A 9,564-nucleotide genomic window follows, 5' to 3' on the forward strand; every position below is an offset into this window, starting at 1 on the left:
ATTCAGAAATTCTATTTTCTTGAGACTTTTTTTATCTTTTCCAATTCAGAAATCCTACTTTCCTGTGTTTTTTTAACCTTTTCTAATTCATAAATTTTGTTTACCTGCATCTCCTGTGAATTCTTTATTTTTTCCAACTCCAATTTCAGGACGTGGTTATTCTCTATCATAGCTTCCCTTTCCTTTCCCCATTTTTCTTCAAACTCCCTTAATTTTTTAATAGTGTCTTCTAGGAGAGAGTTATGTGATGGGGGGCAGGAATCGTTCCCCTTTAGGTTGTTATCTGCTGACTCTCTGCTGTTAACTTCCTCGGGGTTGGATACCCGCTCTTTCTCTGTGTAGTAGGAATCTATGGTTTTTTTTGCTTTTTTGCTCATATTTAAAAAATCTTTTGGGGTCTGTCCCTGAGGTAGGAAATTATTTATTTACTTCTTTACCAGCTTCCTCCCAGACCGGATGGATGCAGCGGCTCCTGCGCCTGAGCTAAGAGAGAGCTCTGGGAGAGAGTTCCCCACCCCCTCCCTGGAAGTGCCTCAGAGGTGATTAGCGCTGCTGTGCCCCAAGGGCGCTGTGTTTTAGCGGCTTCCCTGAGGTTGAGACTGACCAGTAAAGGCAGCACAAAACCCAGCCTATGCGTCCTGGTGAGGCGTGGATGTCTGCAGCAGGTGACGTGAAAAGCCCCTGTGCTCAAACTGGAAGTGTCTGCCAGAAACTGCGGTCCCTAGTTCAAAGGTTCTGCTTCTCTGGGACTTCCTGGAGCTGAGTTCCACCCCCTCCAGCTAAGCTAGGCAGTGTGTGTTGCCTTGGGCCATATCCACCCACTTGTCAATCTCTTAACTATTCTCAGGTGGTAGCTGAGGCCACACCCCCTGGTGCTGAGATCTGCTGAGTCACCTCCAGGATCCGGGAAAAATCTAATCTGAGTTTTTAAAGTATTTTAGCTTTCTCTTCTGAACTGCTAAATAATTAGCAGAGAAGAGCTAATAGCCTGTGCCATATTCCTTTATCTCAGTGGCTTCTCTGATCCCAGAGCCCTTCCCAGCGCAATCGGCAGAGTATGCTAGCACCCAGCCGTCTGTGCTGGCCTCTCTTCTTCCTCCCCTGGGGACTGACCTTTTCTGTTGAAACTCCAGATTCTCTTCAGCTGGTAAGTCGTGCTTCCAGTCCTTGTGGTATCTATCAGTCCTGGGCTTATTTTGAGGCTTAATTTATCTAATTGGTTGTGAGGGAGTGAGGACATTCACAGAGTCGTGTGTTTCTTCTCCGCCATCTTGGCTCCGCCCCCTCCTCCAATTTTATGTTTAAGGAGATATTTTATTTTTTAATTTTCTCAATCTTATTTTAATTTTTTTATAATTTTTAAAAAAATTATAAAAAAACAAAAACAAAAAAAATTATAGCGTTTTATACACAACACATATACATGGGCCATTTTTCAACACTGACACTTGCAAAATCTTCTAATCCAACTTTTCCCCTCCTTTCTCCTACCCTCTCCTTAAATGGCAGGTAGACCATGTCAAATATGTTAAAGTACATATATTTAACATATACAACATATGTATACATTTAAGAATCTTAAAAGTGAGCTAGAAAAAAATGGGGAAAGTAAAGGAAAGCTTTGCAAGAGGTTCAGGAAATCTTCTCCCTGAAAAAGAGAATTTGTGAAAGGGAAAATATAAACAGTTCCCAGGCAAACATAATATGTAAATTGGAAAAGTTAAACAATTGCAAAGAAAACAGCATTTGTGAATTGGAAAAAAAATAATTCTTTTTTTTTTTTAAACTTGGGAAAATGGGAAAAAAAATTCCATAGAACAAAACAACTCATTAAATTAAAAAACTTAATTGGACAAATACAAAAACAAATAAAAAAGTGATTGAAGAAAATCATGCTATGGAATATTATTGTTCTTTAAGAAATGACTAGCAGGATGATTTCAGAGAAGCCTGGAGAGACTTACAGGAACTGATGCTAAGTGAACTGAGCAGAACCAACAACAATACTATATTATGATGAATTCTGATAAACATTAATGTCTTCAACAATGAGAAGATCCAAATCTCTTCCAATGAACTGAAGCAGCCAGATCCAGAGAAAGAACACTGGGAAATTAATATGGACCACAACATAACATTTTCTCTCTTTCTATAATTGTTTACTTGCATTTTTGTTTTTTTCTCTCATTTTGTATTTACCTATGTGGTAAGGACCAGATCAGATCCACCTTTAGATATAGAGCCAATTTTTTTTAGCCTCCTCAAAGATGAAGTCTGCTCTGTTTCCCTATTGAAGCTATCAACAGTTAGATTGTGCATTGTCTTTTTGCTCACTTTAAGAAAGAAACAAAAGCTATGGTCTGCTTATGGGGGACAGGGACGTATTTCCAAGCTGCCTCTTCAGACAGTAACAAGTGGCAGTGAAGCAGCAGTGGGGACAGCAACCAGAGGCTGCTTTGAGATTAGCCATTGTGCTGAAATCAGTAGCAGAGGGAAGGCAGTATCTACACTGGGAGCAGTGATTGGGAGCAGCAGTGGACTGCACTTGGATCACACTGAGTCACTCTGGCTGTTGGGTGTGTTTGGCCAGGTCCTGAAATACTCTATCGTTTTGGGGTTATAGCCTTTACCCCTGTGTTTATAGCTTCTCTGCTGATCTACTATGTGCTGCAAGGGTAGAGTAGCTGACACTGTGCTAAAGTGCTCCCCCCAGATTTTCCACCAGCAGACACCACACCCCACACCCCTCCAGTCTGCTCAGGGTGAGCTGTTTCCTGTGGTCTCACTGCCTGCTTGAGATCTGTGCTTGGACTAACCCCATTCTGTCCACACACGAGTAAAACAGACCTTTTTCTGGAGAATTTCGAGGATATTTTCAGTTGGCAATGTGTTGTACTACCAATATCAGTGGGTTTTGACAGTCAAGCACTAATTGTGAGACTGAATTTTTTTGAAATTTATTGGGGGGAAAGGAGAGCTTAGGAAGATGCATGTGTTCTTGCCACTGTCTTATTACCCGCCCAACTAAATAGATTTTTAAGAAATAATTAATATATGTATTTTGCCATTTTTGTGAAATTTGTTTTTAAAGAGTTGTTTCTTATAGATATTTCCATTTCTCCTTTTTTACGCTTAGATTTTTATTTTCAAATTTTCATAATTTTCCTTCATAATTCTTATTCCTACACATTTTATCTCTCATCTCTTTTTTAAGATTTTTTTTCAGGTTTTTCAGGAGAGGGTTTTGAGCTTCACAAGAGTTTATATTCCCCCCTGAAATTTTACTCATAGGCATTTTGCCATTATCATCCTCTTCTACCCTTCTATTATGATCTTACCTGACTGATACCTCTTTATGGTCAGATCTTTTTTTTTCCTGCTCTTCTCATTTGTAAAATTTGGCCTCTGTTTCTTGGACACACAAGAGATTGCCTCAAGCTTCTTTTGCAGAAGAACAGGGGTCTCTCACTGACTGTGTGGGGACAATGGTGCTGTAGGCTTTGCCACTGGGCTGGCTCACAGAGGTTCACTGACTCCCAGGGTCTCTTGTATGTGTGCCCTCCATGTCTCACATCAGAACTGCTAATGCACTGACTTTCTGGATGAGGACACTTTAAACACTGTTGCTGTAATTTGGCTAAGAGCTCACACTAAATTCCCAATGCTGGACTTCTCCAGGCTGTCCTAGATGTACCCCACCTCTGCTGGGCCATGATGCACCCTGTGCTGTCCACAAAGGCCTTTCCTGAAGGCATTCCAATATATCTTAAGCTGAAAAATTATCTTCCAAATGTTTCTGGGTTCTGTCACTCCAAAATACAATCGGGCACTTGTTCTGCCAAACATGTACATCACTCCTTCACCAATTGTTTCACTTTCTCTTTCATCACTTAACATTTCCAGGACTATATTGAATAATAATGGTGTTAATGGCTACCCTTGTTTAACCTTGACCCTATTAGGAATACATTTAGTCAATTAACATTCACATTACTTTGGGAACAGCACTTGCAGTATAATGGCCATGCCCAAGAAGAAGCTTCAGGATCTTGTTGAGATCTGTCCCACATCTATGACTGAGACTGGGGAAGGCATCTTCTCTGTAATTGGCCAATATATGGACTATATTTAAATGATCAGGGTGTGAAATACATTTTTATGAATGGTTCAATAAGAGAAGGTTTGTCACTGAGTGTTAAAGAAGAGTAGGTGACAAATGGAAAAAAACTTAGTTGGACCATGTCATCTTCATATACCCTTTTAATTATGTATCTGAGGAGGTGGTTCACAAAACCAGATTGGCAAAAAACAGCTGCGTTTTTCTTTGCATACATAAATAGCTATTAGTTAAAAGTGTTTATTCTAGTCTCCTGTCACTATCTTAGGTTCCCTCTGCAGTATGTACTGCCAGTTGTCCTGCTGGATTCAGGAAGTTACCTTTGGAGGGGAAGCCACCTTGTTGCTTCAGCTGCTCCCCATGCTCAGAAGGAGAAATCTCCAGTCATAGGGGTGAGTTACTGCAAGGAACCCTACTTCTTGGTAATTTGGGGCAGTATTTGCATGTCTCTTTGGTCTTCACTGTGTATGTGACAGGGCAATAAAAAATTGAAGATCACAAAAAAGAGAGAGAAACAATGAGGAGAAAAATATTTTTTTTAGGAAACAGAGAGAATGCTGAAGTATGGATCTAGTGTGTCACTGAAGCATTCTAGCTGCTAATTTCAGGTCTCATGCATCTGAAAGATATGGTGAAAATAAGGTCAATCCAATATTCCAAATACTAGTGAAAAAATCCAATGGAGGATCCAAAGACAATTTTTCTTTTAACTAATTGATGGGGTGAAGATATTAAAGGGTTTCCTTTTCATTGTTGAATATATCCTGGAAAGGCTTCACTTCTCTTGGGATTTATAAAAGGAACAATTCCAAAACAACAGAAAAAAGTTTTCTATCAGCAACTTGCCAGCTATTTAATAGCTTATGAATCAATCAGTCAATCTATAGTCATTTAATAGGAGAAGAACTTGGTCATAAATAATGGGACAGAGTGATAAAAGGGAGGTAAATCCTTCATTCAGGGAGGTTCAATTCCAACAGAGGAGACAAGAATACACACAGTGTCTGTATCTACCAAGAAAATGTTTAAAAGTTCATATAAATTCAACAATATTAACTGTGGAAAGATGTAACCTGGGAGCTGCAAAGAATGAGGAAGTATGGATACAAGCAGCTCTTCAACTTGATTTGTTGCCCAACACAACACAGAAGCAACCTGGATATTTGATACTGAAGGGCTCCACTGTCTAAGCTTACTGTCCTTAGTGATTGTGTTAAGAAAAAAGAGTAACATCACTTATGTACAAGAAATAAAGAGAAGTTGAACAAAAGCCAACCAGGGATCAAGGACAAGTATAGTTTTGATCTGACAAATATACCAAGGAACTTACCAGTGATTCTGTCATACAGTAAAGAGAGAATGGGATTTCATGTCCTATGGAAGCAGAAGGACTTGCTGCAGCTCTCCTGATTATTTCCTGTGGTGGGAATGTAGAGAAATGTTTTAATCTAAATTTTAAGTCTTTGTTTGCCTCCTGCAGATGCTGAGCAGTGTCAGAAGTGCCCAGAGGATGAATATCCCAGTGAGCAGAGAGATAGATGCCTACCCAAGACTGTGACCTTCCTGGATGTGAATGAACCTTGGGGGAAGGCAGTGACAGCTGTAGCTCTTTCACTCTCATTCTTCACTGCCCTAGTTCTGTGGCTCTTTGTGAAATTCCAAGACACTCCCATAGTCCAAGCAAATAATAGGAACCTCAGCTACTTGCTCCTCACCTCCCTTTCCTCCTGCTTCCTCTGCTCCTTGCTCTTTGTGGGCCGTCCCACCACTGCTTCCTGTCTTTTCCGGCAAATAGTATTTGCAGTTGTGTTCACGGTGGCCGTTTCCTCCATTTTGGCCAAAACCATCTTAGTGGTTCTGGCTTTCAGGCTTACAGGGCCAGGGAGCAGGATGAGGATATTCCTTCATCCTAGAGTGCCCTACTCTGTTGTTCTCATCTGCTCCGGAATTCAAGGGCTTTTCTGTGCCATCTGGTTGGGGACCTATCCCCCCTTTCCAGAAGCAGACACACTCTCTGAATCCAGGTACATCATCCTCACATGTAATGAGGGCTCCGCCTTTGCATTTTATTGTGTTCTGGGCTTCATGGGCTTTCTGGCCCTGGGCAGCTTCACCATAGCCTTCCTGGCCAGGAACCTGCCTGATGCCTTCAATGAAGCCAAGTTCATCACTTTCAGCATGCTGGTGTTTTGCAGCGTCTGGATCTCTTTCCTCCCCACATATCAGAGCTCCAAAGGGAAAGCCGTGATGATTGTGGAGATCTTTTCCATCTTAGCCTCTAGCACTGGGTTACTGGGCTGCATTTTTTTTCCCAAATGTCTTGTGATTCTCCTGACATATTGGGGAAATACCATAAAACAGAACAAGAATCAAAGGAGTTCCAGGAGCAAGAATTTTTCTTTTTTCTAAAATCTGATATCTTTATTTGCCCCCATTCCATGTAAAACACTATTTTTAACGTTTTTTAAAGGTTTGACTTCCACATTCTCTCCCTTCTTTTTCAACCTCAGAATCATTAAGAGGCCACACGTGTAGTTACAGAAAATATTTATATAAATGTCTTGTTGAGAATTATACATGTGTTATTCCTCAGCTTGAGACAAAGACCGCTTAAAAATATTTTTTTACAAACTGTGTAACACCACCAGTTTCATTATAAAGACCTTCAGAGTAGTTTGGGATTATTGTGTTGTTGAAAAAGCAGTTATTTGCAGGTGACCTCTCCACTCTATTGCTGGAATTTGTAAACATTCCCTTTCAGTTTTCATATTGAAGAGGAAACCCCAAAACTCCAAAAAATCCTTAAAGGAGAAAACCTCCTTTGATTCAGCCTCAGTGAGGCAACTCCACTCCTAGCACAAAGAGTTTCTTCTGTGTTATCTAGGTGGGGATGGCTCAGTCCTGAAATTCATTGAATTCAATTCAAATTATAACCCTGGTTGAAATCCAGCCAGGAACCAGCCTGGGCCTTGACCCACAAGCTCTCTTCAGCTTGCAGCCATAGCCCCCTATCATAAAAGATGCACATTGGAGCTCTCTCTTTGCAGAGGGTCTAAACATGCCAGCACCATGACTGGCACCAAAGACTCTCTGCTCACTAGAACACTGTTTCCAGTGCCCTTTTAACTCCACCTTCATCTTTTACTAATGAGACTTTAACTTTACTTCCAAATACCAAAATGAACCTCTTTTATCAATCTAGGTTTTTGGGTCTGTAAATTCCTTTACAGTGGACTCTTGGACCACCTCTAGACATTATTTAACTTTGTATCCTTGTGGGGAATCCGAAGGGATTGCAGGTGAGCTTCATTTGACTCCCTGTACCCAGAACCTGTCACTAGACCTCAAATAAACCCTAATTTCATTTAGGTACACCCAGTTCTAAACCTCATCACTATGTGTGTGAATCTTTCCAGATTTTTCTGATCATCATATTTACAGAATTATCAAAGCATTCCATCACAATTCCATACCACAATTTCTTCAGCCATTCTGCATTTGATGAGAATTCCCTCAATTTACAATTTTTCCCCAACAATACAGGTGATATCGATATTTTTGTACATATATTTCCTTTTCCTTTTTTCTTAATTCCTTTTAGGTTTCAAGCTATGTAGTGTTAGTTTTAGATGGAAGACTTTGCATAATTTTATGGGCTTTTCAACATATATCATATATTTTAATTATTATCAGTTGAGAACTAGCTCATATTTTCATATATTTCATTCCTTTATCTATACATTTGAGAAGAGCTGGCTGCAACAAAGAAAGCTGCTTCAAAATTGTTTTCACAATGACTATTGCTAACTGCATTTTCCCATTTTATTCTATATTATTTTTTTCAATTTATCCCTCATAAAAGGCTTTTACTTTTCATCATACATTTCACAATATTCCCACCTTTCTCACCCTAGTCCCTGCTCATATTTCTTTATCCTCTTACTATCTTGCAAAACAATATTGATTTCTATATCTAGGTTGATGTGTATGTTATTTCCTCTTAGAGCCAATTCAAATGAATGTAATATTCACTCACTCTCCCTCCTCACCTCCCTTGTGTCTACTAAATGCTTTATGTTGCCTTTTTATAGAAGATAATTTATGCCATTCTACTTCTCCCTTTCCCTTTCTCCCAATACATTCCACCCACTTTTTAATTTAATGTAATTTCTTTCATAAAGTAGTCTTTCATATTCCTATTCAATTCACACCTATACATTCTGTTTATATAAATTCCTTCTAAGTTCCCTAATAATGGGAAATTTCTCATGAATTATAAGCATCCTCCTCCCATGTACACATGTAAGGAAATAAATCAAGTTAAATGCTTTATTATTTCCATTTCTTGATTAATGACTTGTGCATCTCCTCAATTCTTTATTTGAAAGTGAAATTTTCTGTTCAGCTCTGGTCTTTTCACCACAAATACTTGGAATTCCTCTATTTTACTGAGTTCCTCCCTTTTTCCTGAAGGTTTGTCAACAGTTTTACTGGGCAGGTGATTCGTGTTTACAATCCTAGCTCCTTTCCTGTACAGAATTTTATATTCTAAATACTCTGATACTTTAAAGAAAAAGTGAAAAAACTCTTGTGTATTAACTATCTTTTCACTATATTTGAATTGTTTCTTTCTAGATATTTGCAATATTTTCCCGTTTACTGAAAAGTTCTAGAATTTGACTACTCTATTTCTGCATTTCCTTTTTAAATTCTACAGCTGGTGATCACTGTGTTCATTCCACTTCTCTTTTATTCTCTAGAATACCAATACTTTTCTTCGATAATATATTACCACAAGATGTCTAGGACGTCTCTCCTGGACAATTATTTTTACAATGAGATGTATCACATTGTTTTCTACTTTTTCATTATGTATATTTAGATTGATTATACCTGGATTTCTCATACAGGCATTAGATTCCATTTGACCAATTATACCTTATATTTTTACCAAGACAGCAGCAGATTCAGAGTCATTACTCCTTGTTTGGGACATCAAGCTAAGGCTGGGACTTTGCTGGCTTGATCTATACCACTCTTGAGATACTACCTCATAATAGACCTTTCCTGATGGGAAGTTGTCTTAAGTTAGAAAAATGTGCTAGTTCATCTTTTTCTAAGTAACAGCACTAAAAAATGTATTTGTCATTGTTTTAAAGGAATTTGGAGCATTTGCTGTGAAACTTGAAGTGAGTTTATTCTTTATTTGACCTTCTGAGCTCTGTTTGCAAGATGGTATTGGGAGTGTAGAATAGCATTTCTTTTTCTTTCTTTCTTTTATTTTTTTCTATATTAAAGCTTGTTTAAAAAATATGTATGGACAACTTCAACACTGACCCTTGCAAAATCTTGTGTCCCAATTTCCCCCCTTTCCTCACCCCTTCTCTGAGATGCAACGTAGGCCAGTATATGTTAAACATGGTAGAAATATAGATTAAATTTTATAT

General features: G+C 38.8%; 1 protein-coding gene across 1 annotated transcript; it reads left to right on the forward strand.

The window, feature by feature from the left end:
- The first annotated feature begins 876 nt into the window (after positions 1 to 876).
- On the forward strand, positions 877 to 8,449 carry LOC141551571 (vomeronasal type-2 receptor 26-like). The gene is made up of 3 exons (XM_074283327.1): positions 877 to 1,147; positions 4,386 to 4,509; positions 5,598 to 8,449. The coding sequence occupies exons 1-3, from the start codon at positions 1,058 to 1,060 to the stop codon at positions 6,524 to 6,526; spliced, it is 1,143 nt and encodes a 380-aa protein (XP_074139428.1). The 5' UTR covers positions 877 to 1,057; the 3' UTR covers positions 6,527 to 8,449.
- Positions 8,450 to 9,564: the final 1,115 nt, after the last annotated feature.

This window comes from Sminthopsis crassicaudata, chromosome 1 (assembly GCF_048593235.1).
Source record: "Sminthopsis crassicaudata isolate SCR6 chromosome 1, ASM4859323v1, whole genome shotgun sequence".
Taxonomy (NCBI): domain Eukaryota; kingdom Metazoa; phylum Chordata; class Mammalia; order Dasyuromorphia; family Dasyuridae; genus Sminthopsis; species Sminthopsis crassicaudata.

What these genes read in the sequence shown, in the direction of transcription:
- LOC141551571 (XM_074283327.1), top strand. Translation starts at nt 1,058, where the DNA reads ATGCTAGCACCCAGCCGTCTGTGCTGGCCTCTCTTCTTCCTCCCCTGG. An exon ending in CTCCAGATTCTCTTCAGCTG is followed by an intron (nt 1,148 to 4,385) that starts GTAAGTCGTGCT and finishes TCACTATCTTAG; the next exon opens with GTTCCCTCTGCAGTATGTAC. An exon ending in AGAAATCTCCAGTCATAGGG is followed by an intron (nt 4,510 to 5,597) that starts GTGAGTTACTGC and finishes TGCCTCCTGCAG; the next exon opens with ATGCTGAGCAGTGTCAGAAG.